General features: G+C 48.7%; 1 protein-coding gene across 2 annotated transcripts in view; it reads right to left on the bottom strand.

The window, feature by feature from the left end:
- Positions 1–1,139: 1,139 nt before the first annotated feature.
- The window catches only part of NALF2 (NALCN channel auxiliary factor 2), a 26,563-nt gene continuing 6,059 nt past the window's right edge, over positions 1,140–21,643 (bottom strand). Inside the window, exons 2-4 of one of the 2 annotated variants that reach the window (XR_003677962.2) lie at positions 3,519–3,690; positions 2,350–3,110; positions 2,238–2,252 (exon numbers count right to left, since the gene is read on the bottom strand). Coding sequence is in view for 1 of the 2 variants with exons in the window: in XM_024116562.3 (XP_023972330.1) it covers positions 2,725–3,110; positions 3,519–3,690 (558 nt within the window). In the remaining variant the exon portion in view is untranslated. Of the gene's footprint in view, positions 3,111–3,518; positions 3,691–21,643 lie in introns of both variants that reach the window. The other variant, XM_024116562.3, reaches the window with a different exon arrangement.

Here is a 21,643-nt window from a genome sequence, read left to right as displayed (position 1 = left end):
GCAGGGGGTTGAGTTTGGATTTCCTTCTCTAGAATGGCCTACTACAGAGTTTCCCCTTTTTTTCTGAGACTTGAGCCAACAAGCGGTGGCACAGAGGTTCAGCATCCTCTGGTCCCGCCTCCTCCCCAAGCCATAGACTTTTTCCTTGGGCAATTTTTGATGCCACAGAACAAAACCATGAAGGGAAGGTTATCATCAAGTCTTACCATTTATTTCTTTATGGGGTTAAACAAGAGCAGAGAGGCTTCTGCCCCACAATGCAACAAAACAGAAAGCGGTACACATACAGAGACTCTCACCGAAACACAGAGGCAGGGGAAGGGCGACAACTGAACCATAGCCAGGTGAGGGAGGAAGGGACGGGGACTACTAGGAATCCAGCTTGGAGGCTCAGTCATAGGAACTAGTGCAAGAAAGTCCTACTCATGAAGCACAGTGTATAAAATGGTGTAAGAAAGCTGCCCAGCTCTGCTGCCTGTGACGAACGGCAGGGGCAGCTGGAGGGGTGGTGGAAGATCTGGGCAGTGGGGTGGATGGGGACAGTCAAATGACTTCGAGGTGGAGTGAGGTGCCCCTTTCCCCTGCCACTGGGCAAGGCCCTGGGCTGGTCTGAGCCAGGGGTCTCCTGGGCACTTGGTGAGGAGGAAGAGGGGATGGGAGTCTCCAAGGGTCCATTCCCTGGGGTCCTAAGGTCCCCCTTTACTTCCCAGTCCCTTTTCCCCTCCTGAGGATGCAGGAGTTACAAGGCAGTACATAGGGTCTCTCACATCTACAGAAGCATCTCTGGAAAGGAGCCAGCACCTCTTCCCCTCCCCAGCTGAAAAGAGCACTCTAGGGATGGGGTATGTGGCTAGGCCTGAAATGCTGAAGGCCAAACATGGAGTGTGTGGGCAGGGCACAGGGCTGGGCGGGGGGGGGGGAGGGGAACACGCTGTGAGAAATGAGAAAACTGGCAGGGAAGGACTCCCTGGTCTCACAAAGCCTATTTGGGGACCCAGCTGAGGCCCTTGAATGATTCCCTCTCTACTAGTGAGGTTTCCCATTTATCCCCCAGCCAGCCGATTCCAGCTGTTCCCTCCCCCTCCCCCTTTTGGTTTCCTCTAATGCAGCTCCAGGCCCACCCCTCCCCTTAACTCACTGGCATTGCATCCCAGGACACAGGCCCTTCTGGCACTGAAAGCCACTTGGCCTGTCCCAGGAACACAGTTGTGGCTTCCTTTCTCGTCTGCTCCTATTGGCTTGTAGATGTCCCAGGCCATGTGGCCTCCCACTCCTAGGAGACCGGCACAAGGCTAACGGCCCCCAAGGGGCTCTCCAGGCCTCTTCTCTCGTGCAGCTCTCTAGCCTGACTAAACACTTCAAGTCTCTCAACCAAGGGACCACAGCACATCGTCTTTATTTAGCAGTTCCTCTTGCCAGTTTCTGGACTTTCTCCAGCTAGGGGCAGGGGTGGCTGGATTAGGGGACCTGCTACAGGGTGAGGAGCAGTCTGGTGGTTCCACAATTGGGATAGTAACCCACGGGGTCAGGGATGAGAAGGGATGAATACTCTTTGGTAGGCTGGGGATGGGGGCAGGCTGGGGATGGGGGAGGCTCATCTCTGGAAAGCTCTGGGGCAACGCCACCAGGGTTTCCTTCATGGAGGCCTGGGCTAGGACGAGATGGGGGAGTCTGGGGACCCAGGCCAGGCCTGACCCTCTTGGGCTTAAGTCCCTCCTCCCCATGGAGATCAGAAATGGAAACGTCTTTGGCCCCAAGGCCAAGATCTCCAGGGCAAGAGTGGCCCTTGGGAGTGTGTGCACCTTCTGTAAGATATGGCCCTTCAGACAGCGGCAGTCTGACCATGTGCCCTCAGCCTTCTGTTTCAAGGCCCAAGAACGCAGGCCTTCTCCAGAGGGCTCCTTACACAGCCCTTTCTGATTCGGGGACGTGTCCTCGAGCCTGCGTCAACACTGATCATCTGCCTCCCCAAAGCCAGGTGGTGACAGCCCACTGAGCCATCCCTCTAAGCCCTCTGCTCACGTCTCTCCTCTCCTCTCCCTCTTCCCTGTCTCTGCTCTCTCCCGCCACTCGTTCTGCACCCCATTCCTATACCTCATCGCCTAGGGTGCTGGGGCACAGCTTAACTGGGGCCCTGACCCAGCTGCAACTGCGTACACCTCATGTCCCAGCCTGGCCCTTCCCTGTGGCGGCCCCACATGGGACAAGGTGCGCTGGAGCGGGAGGAGGGCCGCTGCGTCGTCTGCCATTGCCTGTAGGGGTGTGGGCAGGAGGGAATTAAGGATCGTGGCAACAAAAGGAATGCGGAGGGGGGAAAGAGCTTCTCCCCTCTGTGCCCCCCAACATTACCTGAAGGGCCAAGGCTGGGTAAGCAGCCTCCTTCTTTGGGGTCGGCTCTCAGTGGCGGTGGGCATTTCCACCCCCCACTCCCCCCTTTTTTTTTGGCTAAGCCCCATAGATGGGGGCCTGGGAGGGGGGCACCTGCTGCTCCTGCCTTTTTTCTCCCGGATGAGTTTTGCAGCTCCCTGGGGCCCTCTGGCGGTTCTGTTGGAGCTGCTTTTGGAGTGGGGGTTGGTAGGGGGCGATGTGTGATTGCCCCATTTACCCCACCCCCCACCTGGTCCTACACCTCCCCTGGGAGGGGCCCCCTCCCCCTCCCCCTGGGAGGGGGGGCGCTGGAGCTGATGTCGGTGTGTGGTGGAGGTCTGATCTCCCTCCTTGCTGTCACTCTTCCCGAGTCAGGCCCTCGTCTAGGGCAGGCAGCGCCTCCAGGCCCGGCCCCCCACCACCCTGGCCGCTGGAGAAGGACACCATGGTATGGAGGAGCATGAGAACAAGGACGTAGAGCCGGATCCTGCTGGGACTGAGGCGGGAGCCCCCAGAGACCGGCAGCAGGGAGGGATTGTGGCTGAGGCGGCCTGGGGGGTCGTGGCGGGGGTGGTAGTGGGGGTACTGTTGGTGGTAGTGGTGGAAGTAAGAGTGGTGGAATTGCTGGTGGTGGGTTTTGGGGGCTTCAGACTCCTTGAACTTCTTCTTCTCCGACTCACAGGAGACCCACTGCACATCACAGCACTTGGTTTCCGGCCGCTTTGGCGAAGTATCCAGCAACCCTGCCAATGGATAAGCAAGGCGGGGTAGGGTGCTAAGGGGGCTGGCTGCTGGCTACGCCTTTCTGAGAGAGGTGATTGTCAAAGCTGGGGCTGCTCTGGTAGTCCTTCCCAAGACTCTTCCCCCTGCCCCTTAGCACCGTCCCTTTCTGGACACATCTTCCAGGGACCCCAGACAGTTTTTCTGGGATAACTCCCTGGCCAGGTATGTTTTGGATACAGATGGCCACTCTGCTCTCTCCCCCTATTCCACTTTGCCCCATCCCAACCTGGGGCCTCACTACCTACTCCTGCAGCCACTAACCTTCTCCTGACCCAACTTCCCTGTTGTCCTCCCTGCTCCCATAGCCCCGACCTGGTGCCTGCTCTGGGCCCCTGGCCTCCTCCCTCCCCCCAGGGCCCTGCCTTTACCTGTACAGATAAAGCCAGGGAGCCCTCCGTACACCATTTCCTCATTGTCAGGGAGGATAAAGGGGCACCGGGTCTGCACCTCCAGGCAGTATTGCTTGCAGGGCACCCAGCGCTGGCATTCCTGCTGGGTCACGCTGAAGTATTCTGAGCACAGCCAGGCCTTGTAGACAGCCTGTAGGGAGAGGAAAAAGCATCAGCCCAGGCGCCAGCCCCTTTCCGCCTCAGAGGAGAGGGATGAGGAGGGGTGTACCTGTACTCTATAGGGGGAGGGTACGGTGTGCTCACCTACCCAACCCCAGGATCCAGGGGGTGGGAAAGAAGGGTTTGGGTCAAGACCACTACCTCCTACCCTAAAAAATCTCCCATTTCATAGCCAGAACTCCCAAGTCCCCAGTCTGCAGTCATCCAAGACTTTGAATTTGTTCATTGGTAAGAATCACAAAATGACTCCTATATCAGAGCTGGAAGAGGCCCATCCAACCATACCATTTTATAGCTGGTCCCAAGAGATGTCCTGACTTGTCTGAGGTCACCTATATTGAGGTAAATTTCACTTCCATTCAACTCAGCAAACATTTCTTTGGTTGATGGTGTTAAGTTTCTAAACTCAAGAAAAGAGATGGAGAGGATAATCTTTGCTTTGCCTCATTAGGGTGCTGTGTAGATCAAATAATATGACACATACGAAAATGTTTTGTAAATTCTATAGTGCAATACACATGTGAGGCGTTATTTTTAATAAAAACAGGAATCTGCCTTACCAAGCACCACATGTGCCTTCAAGCTCTACTTAACCCATGCTCTGTCTTGTTGGTGTCTGCCCTGGAGTGGAGCAGACACCACATTTCATTTGGAAACTTTGCTTGGCCGTTTCACTTCATGGGTATACGTCCTGCCCCTCATCTAGCCCATTTCCACCAGGCACTTGATCCTGGCTAAGAAAGGTTTCCTGCTCTATACTCTTTGGCTATCATCAAGACCAGAGTTCCTCAACGGCAACACTACTGACATTTTGGACTGGATGATTCTTTGTAGTGGGGGCCGTCCTGTGCATTATAGAATATTGAGACGCATTTCTTGGCTCTACCCAGTAGTTGCCAGTCGCATCCTCCCCCTCCTCATTGTGACAACCAAGAAATGTCTCTGGCCATTGCCAAATATCCCCTGGGTGGGGATATGTGGCAATCATCTCCCATTGAGAACCACTGATCTAACTCCTTGTTACTGAAAGTGTGGACCTGGACCAGCAGCATCACCATCACTTGGAGCTTGTGAAAAGTGCATAATCCTAGGCCCTGCCCCAGACTTGACAAGTCACACCTGCATTTTAACAGGATGCCCAGAGCCCTGCCCACATCCATTCTTCATATTTTCAGGGGCACCTTCCCATAGTTGCTCCTTGTAGCGATGGTTCTCTGACTTCAGTGTGCCTCAGAATCCCCTGGGACACTTGTTAAAAAGGCAGATGGCCCCCTCCAATTCAGCTTCAAGAGGACTGAGGTGGGCTCAGGAATCTGCCTTTGGAACAAGGGTCCAGGTCATTCTGCGGCCAGAGGCCTTTCAACCACACTCTGAGCAACGTGGTCAGAGCTTCTTACACAGACTTTAAACATTTACACTCAAATACAAATAACTCCACTGTGAACATGGACTTGGGCAATGTAATCCCACACTGGCCTTTTCCAAAGTGGGGGCAGGGGCGTGGTAGTGGTGGGTGGTAGTGGGTTGTGGTGCAAGTTACCCCCCTGAGGAACACAGATTTGATATCTCACTGGCTTCTCAAATTTAACATGCTCTAAATCTTAAAATTCAGTTCCTGTTTTTTTTTACTCCAAATCTGCCCACATACCTGAGTCTTGACCACTTCGGTTAAGTGCCATGACCATCCACCTGGGTATTCAATCCAGAAACTTAGGTGTCAGCCATCACTCCTCTCTTTGCCAGCATCCCCACACGCAGTCCATCAGCAAGGCATGCCAATTCTCCCTCTACTTCCACGACTCTGTGCAGGCACTGTCATTTGTCACCTGGACAACAGTCTCCTATGTGGCCTCCCCACCTCCACTCTTGCTCTTTCCAATGCACTGTTTACACAGGAGTAAGAGCGATCTCAAAATGACATTCGATCATGTTACTCCCTTGCTTCAAACCCTTCAATGCATTTAGAATAAAACCCAAACTTTCGACCACAGACTTTAAACCCCTGCATAACTTGGCCCCTGTCTGTCTCTCCAACCTCATTTTCTACCTCTCCCATACGGCTCATAATGCTCCACACGCTGAGGTTTTCTTTCTTTTCCTTGAACATGCCCTACTTCTTCCCACCTTGGGGCCTTGGCACACACTGTTCTCTTGGCCTGATATGCTCTTCCCCCTGCCCCCCCACTTTTGGCCTGGCTAGGTCCTTCTCAACTTTGAAGCCTCAGTTCAAAAGTCACCTCCTCAGAGAGGGTCTCCCTGACCACTCTAGTTAGAGAATGCCCCCTCATTATTCTTTTTCTTAAATGTTTCTTCACCACAAGTATGAGTTTGTCTGCATCCTTGTTTTGTTTTTCTCTGTCAACTTCACTAAAATGTAAGATGCATGAAAGCAGACGTGGGTCGGTCTTGTTGACCATATTGAGTACTCAGCACAATATATGTAAAAAAACAAGTCTGTTGATGGAATGAACCAGATGAGTAAATGAGGACATGTACCTACTCTCAAAGAAATTTCAGTTTCATGGATAGACAGATCTAACTAGAAACTATGGCACATTTTCTATACTATAAGAGAAGTTAAACCACTGGCCACTGGAGTGAAGCAAATAGAAAAGCCGGGAAAGATTTCAGTGAGGGTATGAGTTGAGCTGGGGGAGTTCCCTGGTGGTCCAGTGGTTAGGAATCCACCTTCCAATGCAGGGGGCGCGGGTTCAATTCCTGGTCGGGGAACTAAGATCCCACATGCCGTGGGGAAACTAAGCCCGAGGGCCGCAACTACCGAGCCCACGTGCTCTGGAGCCCACGCGCCACAACTAGAGAGAAGCCTGTGTGTCGCAACGAAGAGCCTGCACACCACAACAAAAGATCCTGCATGCCACAACTAAGACCCGAGAAAGCCAAAAATAAATAAACAAATATTTTTTTAAAAAAAGAGTTGAGTTGGGACTCAAAGTAGGATTTTAGATGGGATGGGCAGAGATGAGACAAAAGGGCATTCTGGACTGAGGCAACAGCTTAAGCAAAGGTACAGATGTGAGCACATGCATGGTGTGCTAAAAGAATGGAGAACGGTTTCATATGAATGAAGTGCAAAGGATACCTATCTCCCGTGGATGGACATTTAAGTTATTTCCAGGTTTCCACTATCACAAACAATGCTTCGGTGAGTAGGTCTGTACACACCTCTCTTGAACACCTGTGTTACATTTTATTTATATAAACTCTTAAGAGTGAAATTATTGGGATAAAAGATATGTGCAATGGAGTGAGAAGGGAGTGGAAGGAGATGGAAGGGAACAAGTAAAGGTTAGAGGCAGGGGAAGAAGGAGCTAGAGGGGTAGGAGAGGGGTTCAGGGGTTGGATAGAGTGGCAGTGGAGTCTGGGGGCACAAGGGAGGAGGGGAGGAAGAAAGAGAGGGGAAGAAAGAGTAGGGAGTTGGAGGGTGAGAAATGGTGGTAATAGCGGGGGTAGGAAAAAACAGCACTGGGGAGGAAGCAGGGGAATAAGAGATGGAGGGTGTAAGGGAGGTAAAGGGGTACAGTGAGGGTGAGAGAAGATGAAGGGTAAGAAAGAGTAGGGGATAACAGGGTGGGGGACAGGAGACATGGAAGATGGGCTGTGAAGAGGAGGGGTAAGGAAGACGGAGGAAGAAAGAGGAGGGTTCAAGAGCCAGCAGGGGAATAAAGGGGGGTAAAGAAGATGAGAACAGAGGAAGGCCGAGATAAGAAAGAGGGATAAGACAGCAGAAGGAGATGGGGGAGACAGAAAGAAAAGTAAGACAGGAAACAAAAAGGATATCCCTAACGCTAAGGGCCCCAGTACCTTGGAGACACCCCCCCTCCATCTTGTGGGTCCCAGGGCGCCAAGAGGCGGCTCTGTCCACAGCCTCTGCCCCAACCTCTGCAACCTGGACCCAGAGTCCACCCCCACCCTCACCCGGAATTGTGTGGAACAGCCCAGTCCTCCACTGCTGGGGTTCAGAGGCCCCTGCGGGATTCTCCTTGGGCTCTTCCGGTTCAATATTCCTGCTCCCAGGTGAGGCTGCAGTGGAGGGCCAGCTCTCCTCCCAGGCAACTGCAATTAGCCTAATAGCAGGCGCTGGTGGCCAGGCACTCCCCGCCTCTGCTCTGGGAGAGAGAGAGGGAGTTGAGGGAGGTGGGGCTGGGAGAGGGGTGGCCTGACAGCGGGAGGGAGGCCTTTCTCCTTAGCTAGACGACCCTCCCTCAAGCCCCACGCCCCAGAGTCACCATGGCAACAAGTGGGCGAGCAGGTTGCCTGAGGAGGACACCAGGCCTGTGGGTGGCAAGACAGGAACAGGCAAGGAACTAGTGAGAGGAATGGAGGAAGTAGAGTGACACAGGGCTGAGAGGTAATCCAATTCCTTAGCCCCACATATGGCCAGCTGAGGTCATTCCTGGCCCACGTGCTTTAAAAAGGGGCTGGGGTCCTCCTCAGATGAAAAGTCTGGCTCTCAGGGCTACCACCTGGACAGCAAGCCTGCCTTAGTCTCCATAGCCCTCTTCCCTAGGCAGGCCTAAGTCACTTGCCCCATCTCATCAGTGTTAGGACTGAGCCAGAGGGGACCGGGTTGCTTGGGCAGTTGCAGGAGACCTGGGCACTCATCCATAAGGATGGGGAAGAGCCAGGAGAGCTGCGTTCGGAGAGCTGTGGGGCTGGCTGGAGGCGGGGCATGCAGGGCAAGGAAGAAATGTCTCAGAACCAGACAACAGTCAGTTGGGAGACCCTCGGAGGTCTTTTGCTCTAATTCCTCAATTCTGGCTGCATATTTGAATCACTCAGAGAGTCTTTTAAAAATGCTTCTGCTTGGCCCACATTGCACTCCAGACCAAGTCAGTCAGAATCCTTGTGGGTGGGGCCCACACATCTAGAGTTTTTCAAAACACCTCAGTTAATATTAATATGCAGAGAACTTAGCCCTGCTTCATTTTATAGCTGAGGAAACTGAGGCCCAGTAAAGGGTGGGAAGGACTTCTCTACAGTCACATAAAGTAGTGGCAGAGGGAACTTGAAACCCAGTTTCTCGACTCTAACTCCAGGGTTCTTCCTACTGGACCATCCTACCAGTGACTGCATTCCAAACTCAGGGGGCAGGACACAAGCGTGGGGAGGGGAGAAGAGCTGAGGAGAGCCAGGCCTGCTCTTGGCTTTCAGGCTCTTCAAACTCCAGCCCTGGCAGGAAAGCCTTCTTCATCATGCCCTGTCCTCTGAGCTTAACCATCCTGGACCCTCAAGGTAGCAGCAGATGATGGGTAGGGTGGAAAGCCTTGACCTGAAAGTGCCCTCCTTTCCCTATAGAATCCCCTTCCCCACCTCCAGCAGGCCACCGCTCGGCTCAATCAAGTTCTGGCTGCTACAGCCAAGTTGCTATGGGAACTGGGAGGGGAAGGAAGCAGGGAGTAACTAGAGGGAACACCAATTAACCCAAAAAAGAAGCTGAGAAGGCTATCCCACCCCTCCTCCTGGCTGGGCTGTTAAACCACCCTTTTATTTATTTATTTTTTTTGCGGTATGCGGGCCTCTCTCTGTTGTGGCCTCTCCCGTTGTGGAGCACAGGCTCCGGACGCGCAGGCTCAGCGGCCATGGCTCACAGGCCCAGCCGCTCCACAGCATGTGGGATCTTCCCAGACCGGGGCACGAACCCGTGTCCCCTGCATCGGCAAGCGGACTCTCAACCACTGCGCCACCAGGGAAGCCCTGTTTTTGTTTTTTTATAATGTCTTTTTAAAAAAAATATTTATTGATTGATTTTGGCCACACCAGGTCTTAGTTGCAGCACATGGGATCTTTAGTTGCAGTATGTGGGCTTCTTAGTTGCAGCATACCTGTGGGATCTAGTTCCTGGACCAGGGATCGAACCTAGGCCTCCTGCCCTGGGAGCACGCAGTCTTACCCACTGGACCACTAGGGAAGTCCCTTAAACCGCTCTTGAAATGGGAGCAGGTAAGACAAGGGTGATCCCCACCGATCCTGGGCTCTGCAGCTGCTAGTTTGGGGAGGAGTGGGAGGACCTGGAGGGCCTTACCTTCCTGCTCCCTGGCTTGCAGCCCTGGCCAGGGCATTCTCATCCCTATGCTCCTCTGGGAAGAAGCATGTGACTTCTCCTGGCCCCCAGGGTGCAACGGGAATGCATACAAGTGCGTACCTACAAACACAGCCCACAGCCAAGACTCAGGGCCAGAGGGTTTAGAAAGAGGAGGCCATCCTGGACTCCTCGGCTAGGGGGCGGGAAAACCCTCCAGAGAGGAGAGCTTCAGTTCCTGCCAACCAGGAAGTCGGCAGTTTCCTTCTTGGATTCCAACTCGCTTCCCTCCCTAGGGCCTATTTCCCCATCCAAATCCTCCCTACAGACCTCTTCATCGCTGTTTGTTTTCCTAATGCACTTCTGGGACACTTGGACAGGAGCTGCAGCTGCAGAGACCGTGGAGGCAGAGTGTCAATCTGGGCTGAGCTTGGGAATGAAACCCACTGTCCACAGCACACAAATAACCACCCTGCCCCTAGAATTCACCTAGGTGGAAACTGAGGCTCAGAAAAGGGATTTGGTTCAGCCAAGTCATAAACATGCAAGAAATCAACTATAAAGCCAGGATTAGAAGGGAGGTACTCTGGTGACTAATCCCATGTCTCTTTGTGCTGCATCCATCAATACACATAGCATTGTATGAAGGACCTCCTTGGGCAGGTCTGAAAAGAGCCACACGCTCCTATTCCTGATTCTGGGCTTTCAGAGAGTTGGGTCAGAACGGGGTAAGGCCAAGGTCAATCTCTCCAACCCAGGGGAGGGAGATCTTGGACAAAACTCTGGGAGTAGTTCCTTGGGATTGGCAGAGTCAGACTGAGATGAGAGGCATTACAGGGCAAATGCAGGTGGATGACATGGCTTTACTTAAGTGGCTGTAAAAATAAGCAACAGCTTTCCTGCTGCTGAGAATGAGCAGTCATGAGTCAGAGTGGCCTGGCCTGGCCTGGAGGAAAGGCGGGGGAGATGGCTTGAGGGGTGGATAAGAACCCAGAGCCACTGCAGTTCCAGAGGCTCCAGTCACCTCCAAGCCTCTTAGGCCACCTGCTCCAAGGCCAGGGGCAGCCTGGTTAGTGGGGAAGTGGTGTCCCTAGTGCAGGAGCAGTTCTCTGAAGGAGCCTAGATGACCCAGATCAATCAGGTGAGCAGAGGAGGCAGGTTCATGACCACTCGAGAATAGGAAGGACTGTGAGAATCACAGCTCCACCTCCCTATCTGCTGTTGGAATTTCCACCCCAACGTCACTGCCACAAGCTATCCAGCTACTGACTGCACACCTCTTGTCACAGGGCGCACGCTCTCTCCTAGGGCAGCCCATATCTTCAGACAAGTCTCGCAGTTAAAGAAGTTCTTTCTCCTTTTGAGCTGAGATAATGCCTCTCTGTGGCATTGCTCATGGCTCCTCCTAGCTCTTCTGGGACCATAAATTTCCTGTCCCCATGCCAGCCCTGCAGGAGGTATTTGTAAACTTCCCTGAATCAGGTCAGGTCTTCCCATTCATTTTTTCCTGCAATGATCAATTTCTGAACATGTTCAAGTGCCTGGCACTGTGCTGGGGAACTATATATGATAGAGATAGGGAAGACAAGATTGCTATCTTCAAGGAGCAGGAGAGACAACCTTGTGCATCAATCACTAGAAGTCACTGTGATAAGCAGTATATACTTGGTGCAATGATAGCATAAAGGGAGGAAGGATCAATGGTGCTTTGAGGGCTGAAGCACAGGAAAATATCTCCATGTGGGAGAGGCTAGAGTTGGGGCTTGGAAAAAATGGGTAGAAGTTCACCGGGTGGAATAGGGCAGGAATAAGTGCACTTAAAGCAAAGGAATAAGCAGGTATAAAGGCCTGGAGGTGTGAAACAGTGCCAGATTCAGGCACTGTCAGTAGTTTGGCATAGTTAGAGGGTACAAAGGGGGCCATGATGGGAGATGAGGCTACGGAGGAAGGCCATGCACATATTATGATATGTTCTGCATGCCGAGGAGGAGCCAGGCTTCATCCTATAGGCAACGGACAGCCTTTAGTGGATTTTAAATAACTGCTTTTTAAAAGATTGCTTATCACTTCTAAGTCAGTGACAGGATAGTCTTATCACTGACTAACTTTTCAGACTTATGTTCTAAAAGTGTGGATGATGGAGCATAGGCATCAAGACTGGAGGTAGGGAGACCAGTTAGGAGCCTATTGCAACAATCTGAAAGAGAGATGATGGGGATACCAGGTTTCTGGCTTGGGTGGCAGGATGAATAGTAGTTTCATTCATTAAAGAAGGGAAAACAGGAGGAGGAGTAGATTTGGGGGTGAAGAAGATGAATTCAGTTTTTGGTCATGCTGACTTTGAAATATAGGCCAATATATACTAGGCTAGGTAGAAATGTCAAGGAGGCAGTTGGACACAATGGTCTGAGCTCAGAAGGAGGGTCTGGGCTAGAAATAAAGGTTTGGTCTGAGCTCAGAAGGAGGGTCTGGGCTAGAAATAAAGGTTTGGGAGTCATTAAGGGTTAAGGAGTTAATCATCAGGAACATAGTAGGACTATACTTTCCCACACCCTTTGAAATTAGGCATGGCCATAAGACTTACTTTGGCCAATGAAATGTGAGTTGAAGTGACATGGATCCCTTCTGGGGAGAAGCTTTAAGAGCTGGAGTACAGTTTGCCTCTGCTGCTGACTGTGGAAGCAGTGTTGAAATGGACCTTTTACTAGCCTGGGTCTCTTGGTGACTATCATGAACAGATGCTCCCTGCTGACCTATTTTGGACATGTATTATGAGCAAGAAATAACTGTTTGTTGTGTTAAGCCTCTGATATTTGGGAATTGTTTGCTACTACAGTGTAACCTGGCTCACTCTGACTGATAAAGCAATAGTGGAAGCCAAGGAAGTAGAGGATATTGCCTAGGGAAAATTAACACACAGAGAAAAGGACCAACAGTGGATCCCTGGAAAACACTAATATTTAAGGGGCAGGTAGAAGAAAGGAATCTGATGAAGATGGGGGAGTGGTTTAAGAGCTTGGAGAAGAAACAGAAGAGAGTGGCATTCTATAAATTAGGGGAGGAGAGTTTCAAAGAATAAGAGTGGTCAGCAGATGAGGACATGCTGGCAGTCTCATCATGGTGAGATCAGTTTCAGTGGAGCAGTGGGGGCAGAAACCAAATTGAAGCCAATTTAAAAGGGAATGTGAGGGAAGAAAAATGGAGAGAGCTATGTGTAGACTACTCTTCCAAGAAGCCAAACTAGTTTTTCAACTATTTTTTGGGATGTGGTTTCCAGTTCTCTGTTCTACCCTGGTTGTTCCTATTCAGACAAGTTCCTATTTTTCTATGTCCCTTGCAACTGAATGCAATCCCCAGACAGAGTTTATCAACACAGAGTCAAGTAGAAGTATCAGCCCTCCTATCCTAGAAGCTCTGTTTCTGTTAATGCAGCCTAAGACCACATTTCCTCTCTGTGAGACTGTATTGTATTCTTTTGGTAATTCAGTGGAGATAGAGAGGGGAATTTCTGCCTGGAGTGTGGGATCAAAGACACAGCCTAGATCAAAGTCCCTGGAAGGAGCTCAAGCCTTCTGGCAAGATATCTAAATGAATTAAACATCCTTGAGATGGTAGGCTCCCTGAGGACAGGGACTGTGTCTTATCTGTGTATTTCCCTCAGGACTTCACATGGAATTAGGTATACAGAAGAGATGCCTGCTAAGTACTTGAAATCCAAGCACTTGAAAACCAAGCCTCCAGCAACTAGCCCAGACTGGAGTAAGGTGGAGACCTCCAAGAAAAGGGTGAAAGTAATGGGTTATGTAATGTGTTGCATGAATTTTACAGTTTTGATGGAGAAATTGGGGATGCATTAGCCAAAAAAAAAAAAAAAAGAAAAAAGAAAAAAAATCATAGAAAACTAAGCAAATAGAAAAAAAAGAGGCAATTATTAAGTCCAGGAAAACAAGTTGGCCAAGGAAGAAAATGTAATCACAGTATTCTACATGACTCAGCTGTGAACAATATTTATAATCCTTATAATGTAAATATGGAATACTGTTAAAACCAGAAATTGTGATATGACAATATTGGATATATGAGGGGAGTGCACATACAGTGCTGCTGGTAGTAGGAGAGCTAAATCTCACTCTAAAAAAATAAAAAGGCAGTACATATTTAAATCAGAAAAAAAAATCAAGAAATGACAGTATTGGTATATCATTTAGAGATGTGGAGGTAAATATTAGAAGAAACAGCTAAGAGGTTTAGAAGTATTTGACTCTGAAGAGTGAAGCTTAGGGTTGGAGCAGAGGGCTTCTGTTTTAATTATAAGCAATGAGCTCTATATTTATCATTTAAAAGATATTACATTATATATCATTTAAAAGACAGATGCTACAAGAATATATATCTATATATAGAATAGATATACATATGTGTATACATGTATATACGTATATGTGTGTATCTTTGTGTGCACAAAGATATTTCAAACAGAAAAGTCAAGAAATAGCAGTATCAGCACACCATTAAAAATGTGACAATAAATATCAGAAGAAAAAGCTAAGAGAGTTTCAAGTGTTTAACTCTGAAGAGTGACTATATATATGTAGCTTATATGTCTTTTAAAATTATGAACATATATTACTTTGATAAAATGAAAATAAAATAAATATATAAACTGATATGCAGCCATGAACCTCAAAAACAACAAAACAAAATCCCTAAGACTTGACCTGACCAACCTTGCCAGACTCAGCCACAAAACCCCAGGCCCTATTGCCCAGTCATGGATCGTCTACTCCATCACCACTGTCTGGGGCATGAGCTTAGGTCAGGTCAGCTTAACAGGCCAGCAGAATTAATGAGTGGCCCCATAGCCAAAGAGAACTCATATGAGAGGAGGGGAACTTTGAGGGCCTCTGTGCCCAACAGCTGTGCAGGCCACCCACCATAGAAATGGTGCCAGTGTGACATGACAACCATAGCGTCATTTGAGCTGCACACAAATGTGTTTGGCATAAAATCCTGCTGCCCCCTCCCAGGGGGCACACACTGCTAGTCTGGGCCCAGGCTCAGGCAGAAATCTCCAGCTTCCTGCAGGGATCATTGTGAAACCAGCTCCTTGCCCCTACCTTACTCCTGTCCCCAAACACAGTACCTTGCTAAACAGATGAGAGGCTGGGGAGAGACCTAATAAAAGGACCTGTTAGTTGTGCTTGGTCTCTGGGGGTGAGGTAAATCAAGGCTTTGGAGTCCTTCCATCTCTGGCTCTTCCCTCCCCTACCTGAGCATATCTCCGTGCTCTCATTCACTAGAATCTCTCCAGTTGCCTTCTGGCTCCTAACCTTCCACCTCCACACTAGACACTTCACCTGCTGCTCCCAAATTACCTTTCCCTTCTCCTAAGGGAAAGTGTTGTCAATCTCAATTGAGTATTAAGCAGTCATTTAGATTAAACACATCTAATTAAGGTGAAAATAATAATAGCTACCATTTTTTAAGTGCTTATCATACGCCAGGCTCTGTTCTAAGCAGCTGACCTTTATTAACTCATTGAATCCTCAAAACCACCCCCTGAGATGAAGAAACATTTACAGGTGAGGACAGGAAGGACCAGAGTTAAAATAGCTTGTCCAGGACTTCCCTGGTGGCACAGTGGTTAAGAATTCGCCTGCCAATGCAGGGGACACGGGTTTGAGCCCTGGTGCGGGAAGATCCCACATGCCGTGTAGCAACTAAGTCCGTGCGCCACAACTACTGAGCCTGCGCTCTAGAGCCTGTGAGCCACAACTACTGAGCCCACACACCGCAACAACCTGAAGCCTGCGCACTTTAGGGCCCACATGCTGCAACTACTGAGGCTGCATGCTGCAACTACTGAAGCCCATGTGCCTAGAGCCTGTGCTCCGCGAGAAGCCACCGCAATGAGAAGCCCGTGCACCACAACAAAGAGTAGCCCCCACCCGCCACAACTGGAGAAAGCCCACGCGCAGCAACGAAGACCCAACGCAGCCCAAAATAAATTAAAAAAAAAAAGCTCGTCCAAGGCCACACAGCCAATAATAATATATAGTGGCTACCATTTCCTGAGCACTTTCCATCTCACAGGCCCCTAGGATGGTCCCTCCATTTCACTATCACCATTGAAGTAATTAGATTGTTACTTAAATCTTTTTGATGGAATTTCAAGTCAAGTTGGGGAGAGATTTCTAGGACTGGATGGGAGAGTGATTTTCTAAAATCAGTGTATTCAGTTCATTCCCAATATGAGTAAAGTTTTCTTTGTAAGGAAGTGTCGGGGGAAGAATACTTGGGTACTAGGAGCTACAAGTGACCATTTCCATTCCCCCATCAAAGCACTCCCTTTCCTCTTTCCTCTAATTGCATGCATGTGTGCATGCATGGGAGCACAAACACACACACACCCTGGGAGTGTTGAAAAGAGGCAACTGTTCCTGCTCTGATCTTTGGCAACTGGTGATGGGAAGGCAGCTGTCTCCTTGTAGAAAGGTCTTCTTGCCTTTGGACATGAGTTCTCCTGTTCTATGTCTTGTCACGTAGGGGCTCCTGTAACTGCCTTGCCCTGGAAGACTCCAATACTAGAGTCCATTCCTTCAGAAAGGTTTCAGGGCAGCCACAACACTCTATCTAATTGCTCCTTCTCCCCAGCTTGCTCCATAAATGTTCTCCATCGAAAAGCCTTTGCTCCAGTCAGGTGGAGAGTTAGCCAGAGCTGGGTTCAGATTCTGGCTCTGCCACTAACTGGCTGTATGAACTTGGACAAGTCATCTGTAAGGAGGTAGGGACTCAGTCATTAATTTGCTATGTGACTGTAAGCAAAGTACTCTCCCTCTCTGAGTCTCAATTTGGATCCAAGAAGATGGTCCCTAGGGAGGCAGCATGCATGGGGAGAAGACAGGGTCAAACATCTTTAACCTGAAACATTCCTGTGGTCAAATCCCAGGTTTGCTCTCACCAGTTATGAAAACTCAAACAAGTTACTTAAATTCCCTGATCTATACTTTCCTTATCTGCAAAATGGAGATAATAAAAGCACATATCCTTAACCTTTCTGTAAATGATGTCTGTAAAGCAACTAGCACAAAGCTTTACCTATAGTAAAATTACACTGGTACAGATTGGGTACCCTGGATTTGACCTGGATTCAAATCCCAGCTCCAACTCTTATTAGCTGGATGACCTTGAGCCAGTTACTTAACCTCTCTGAGCCTGTTTTCTCCTAAGTAAAATGGGGATAAATATATATGCACTTCACAAGACAGATGTAAGAATTAAGTGAGATAAAGTATATAAAATGTGCCTGGGATAGTTCCTTTCCTTCCCATGCCCTCCTTTCAAGCTCTAAGATTCAAATAATAAGTGGAAAAAAACACAACTGCCACAAATGTAATCAGAAAAAAAATCATTAATACATATAAAAGAGTACATACAAATCAATAATAAAAACACAAGACATGGACAGACAATTCACAAAACAGGCAATACAAATGACCCATAAACAAGAAAAACAAAATTTGACCTAAGGAATGCAAATTACAAGCCAATGCTATAACACTTTTCAGCTATAAATTAGTAAAGTTTAAAAAAATATGATAATCAATATTAGACAAGGGTGGTAAATTAGTCTCACAGTTTTGGCAAGGGTATAAACTAGAAGCAGCCTTCTGGAAAGAAATTTGGTAAGAAAGAAATTTGTATGTCAAAAGCTTTCGAAAGGTTAATACTCTTTGATTCTGTAAGACTAGTTCCAAATGTTCGTCCTGAAGAATTAATGTATATGCTTCCATTTGTATGCAAAACAAGGGAAAGAAAAAGTCATTTTGTGTGCAAATGTTGATGTAAGCTCAGAGAGGGATGGAAGGATACACACCAAATTGTTAACATCAGTGACCTCAGGGCAGTGGGACTGGGAGGGGAGGGAACAGGAAGATTACTAAGCAGAATACAGAGGTTTCTTTATAAACCTCTGTATTGTTAGATTTGGTACAATGAAGGTGCATTATTTTGTGATTTAAGAAACTCAGCAAAATAGAGAAATAAGAAAAAAAATGATTGAGATACTATTTATTAAAAAAAAAAGGAATCACAGATCTGACAAAGATTTATGGACAAAGATATCCATCACAGCATTATTTACAATAGTAAAAGTTGAAAGTAAATATCCAACAATAGGGTACTAGGTAACTAAGTTGCACTAAATTCATGGGATGGGATATTGCATGCTCATCAAGAATGATGTTTGTGGGAATTCCCTGGCGGTCCAGTGGTTAGAACTCCATGCTTTCACTACCAAGGGACCAGGTTCAATCCCTGCTAGGGGAACTAATCCTGCAAGCCATGCGGCACAGCCAAAAAAAAAAAAAAAAAAAGAGGTTTGTGACTATCTAATTACATGGAAAGATATTCAGTATAACTTTAGCAATAAGTTAAAAAGAGCAGGGTAAAAAACCTGGATGATTTCAACTATGTAAAAATATATAGTCACATCTATTAGGGTGGCTATTATCAAAAAAAAAAAGGAAAAGTATAAATGTTGATGAGAATGTGGAGAAATTGGAACCCTGTGCATTGCTCATAAGAATATAAAATGGTGCAGCGCTGTAGAGAACAGTATGGAGGTTCCTCAGAAGGTTAAATATAGAATTACCACATGATCCAGCAAGTCCATATCCGGGTATATAACCAAAAGAATTGAAAGCAGGGATTCAAACAGATACTTGTATACCAATGTTCATAGTAACATTATTCACAATGGCCAAAATGTGGAAGAAAATGAAAATATAGGTCCACACAAAAACTTGTCTATGAATGTTCATAGCAGCTTTATTCATAATTGTCCAAAGGTGGAACCAACCCAAGTGTCCATAGAGATGAATGAATTTAAAAAATGTGGTACATCCAGACAATGGAATATTATTCAACCATAAAAAAGAATGAAGTACTGATACATGCCACAACATGGATGAACCTTGAAAACGTTATGTTTAATGAAATAAGCCAGACACGAAAGGACAAAAAGTGTATGATTCCACTTATATGAATTACTCAGAATAGTCAAATTCATAGAGATGGGAAATAGAATAGAGGTTACCAGGGGCTGGGGGGAGGGAGGAATGGAGAGTTATTGTTTAATGGGTAAAGAGTTTCTGTTTAGGAGAATAAAAACATTTTAGGAATGAATAGTGGAGATGGTTGTACAACATTGCAAATATACTTAATGCCACTGAATTGTACACCTAAAAATGGTTAGAATGGTAAATTTGATGTTACGTATATTTTACCACAATAAAAAACTATGCCACAAAAAGACATATTAGGAGGAAATACACTATAACAGTAAGAGCATCTCTGGGACCTTTTTCCTGTTATATTTCTATTTTCCAAAATTTCTCAGAGACCATTTTTTTGGCAATTGGAAAAAAAGGTAATTTTAAAAGATTCTGAGTCTATAATAGCTCTGAAGGATTAACCTGGTTGGAAGTTTTAGTTGAGTTCAACACTAAGCTGATATGCTCACCTTTCACAGATCAGCCAGGTAGCCATGCTATCTTCTGGAAACCAAATACAAAGACAGGAAACAATGGTAACACCCACCACCACCACTCGTCCTTCTCCGGGCAGAGCTTGGTGAATTGGCACTTCCTTCTACCTCCAAGAGAAGCCTCGCCATCCCAGGCCAGGGCTCACCAAAAGCCTGGCATGGCAACTGGGTGTCCAAAGCCCAAGCCAGGCCTCCACAGGCTCTGGGATGACAAGGTCTCACGGTTTCCCCTCCCAGCTCTCCCAGCAGCTGCTGGGCAGGGCTCAGGCCTGCACTAGGTCTGTCTAGGAGACCTACTCCTCTCCTGCCCTGGTTGATCCTTCCAGCAGATTGGGGCTGAGAATCTAACAGACACCCTCCTTCCAGGCAAGAGGAGCCCAGCTCCTCCTATCTCCTTGGTAGAGCCTGTAGAAAAAGGAGGGAGCAAACACTTCCTTTCCTCACGCCCATCCTGTGTCACAATCTCAAGAGGATACTGGTGATTATCACTGGGGCTCAAGGACAAGAGACTGGGCTATTGAACAAGGAGGATGTTGGTGGGTCCCCACTTTGGATCTGAGCCACTCCAGGGGGTCCGTACAAGTTGCCAGTAAGTGCTGCTGGATTTCCCTTGCAGTTCGTCAGCTTCTCACTCCAGACTCTCAAGAGCCAGCTGGGCATTGCCTCCGACAGCTGGGGGAGTTTATTAAGATTTTCTTTATACATGTGTGCACTGGGGAAAGAACAGACAGACCTGGGTTTGTGTGGCAGTCCTCCCACCTTTTAGCTATGTGGCCTGGATGGGTCGGTCACTTTCCTTCACTGAACCTCAGTTGTCACATTTGTAAAAAGGGAATAATGAGAGTACCTGCCTGCTAGGATGATTATCAGGATTAAATGAGTTCATGGACACACATAAAGCCCCTGGCATCTCCCAGGCACTTGAAAGCTGGCAGTTTTCTTTTCCCCTTTCCCTTTGCTCTTTGGCACCAGCCTGCCTTCACCTTCTGGCCCAGAGACTTGTGGCTCAGATTCCAGCTCCTTTTTCCAGAATCCATTCAAACAGGAGCTTTGGTCCTGGCAGCTCCTGTCACTCCATGGCAACTCCTTCCTTCACCAGGGCCAGCTGCAACTCACCTGGTGCCCTTGCTCTCCTCTCTAAGTACCTGCCTGGCTCGAGGTATCAAAAATTCAGGCTTTTCTGAACACCCTCATATGCCCAGGGAGAAAAGTCTGGTCCAGCATCCCTGCACATACCCTGGTCTGTGCGCCTGTAACCCCAGGAACACAACATACCTATTCCCCAGAGGCCTCCCGGCTCAGCATTGGAGAATGGTGCTCCTGGAGGCCCACATTTGTCTAAACCCCCTCAGAAGCTGCCCCTGGTTTTCCAGCAAACACCTGCAGCTGGAATCCACATGTGGCTGAGACGTGAGCTGGGGATGGGGCAGTAGGGGTGGGGGCAGGTCTGATGCCCAGTCTACAAGGGCACAGGGCAGGTAAACAGCCTCACAGGGTGGGAACATAAAAGAACTGCCCTGAGGGAGAAGTATTTCTAGGGCAAACTCCCACCCTCGAGCCTAAGGTGTCATCCTACATATGCACCCACACACCGAAGGGTGGGTGTGCCCTTTCCCTGAGACACCGATGGCTGGGGAGGAGACCAACATGCACCCACATGGCTTAGAGGCACCCTCTCATGCCTGTGATGTGTTCGGAGATCCCTGACTCTCCTTTAATCTCAGCCCCACCCACTGTCTTCCCTTTCCTCACCGTTACCTCCACTGTGTTCAGCAGACTCTTCCAGTCAGACCATGAGACTGGGTGGGAGGCTGCTGGGCTCCCTTCCTCCACTTAACTCCCCTCCGCCCCCACCTTCAGGAGATACCAGTTTATCCTTCATGGAGGTTCCCGTTGCTATGGTGACTATAGTAGTCAGGCACCAGCCTGTGGGAAGGATGGGAAGTCGCCATGAAGAAGATTGTGTCTGTGTGTGTGTCTATGTGTCTAAGCATGTGTGCATGCACACACACACGTCCACACTGAGTGGGGAGGAGAGAAGGCAGGAAGGAGAAAAAGAGCAGAGAGGGAGAAAGGGGACAGGAGGAGAGGGGACCAGAAGATGAAAGGGGGGCAGGAGGAGGGATGGGGATCAGAGAGGCGAAGAGTGAGAGGGGTGTGAGGGATGCGAGGGGTGAGGGGGCATGCAGGAGACAAGGGCAAGAGGTGCAGTGCCGGGATGGGGGTTAGGGATGAGGCCAGAAGATGGTCAGGACGCAGGGTAAGGGTTGGTGGCGTGTGAGGTAGAGGTGAGAAATGGGGGGAGTGGAGCTGGATGGGAGATGGGAGAGGGCTGGC

Source organism: Physeter macrocephalus, chromosome 21 (assembly GCF_002837175.3).
Source record: "Physeter macrocephalus isolate SW-GA chromosome 21, ASM283717v5, whole genome shotgun sequence".
NCBI lineage: Eukaryota > Metazoa > Chordata > Mammalia > Artiodactyla > Physeteridae > Physeter > Physeter macrocephalus.
This window is presented reverse-complemented; position numbering and strand designations above follow the sequence as displayed.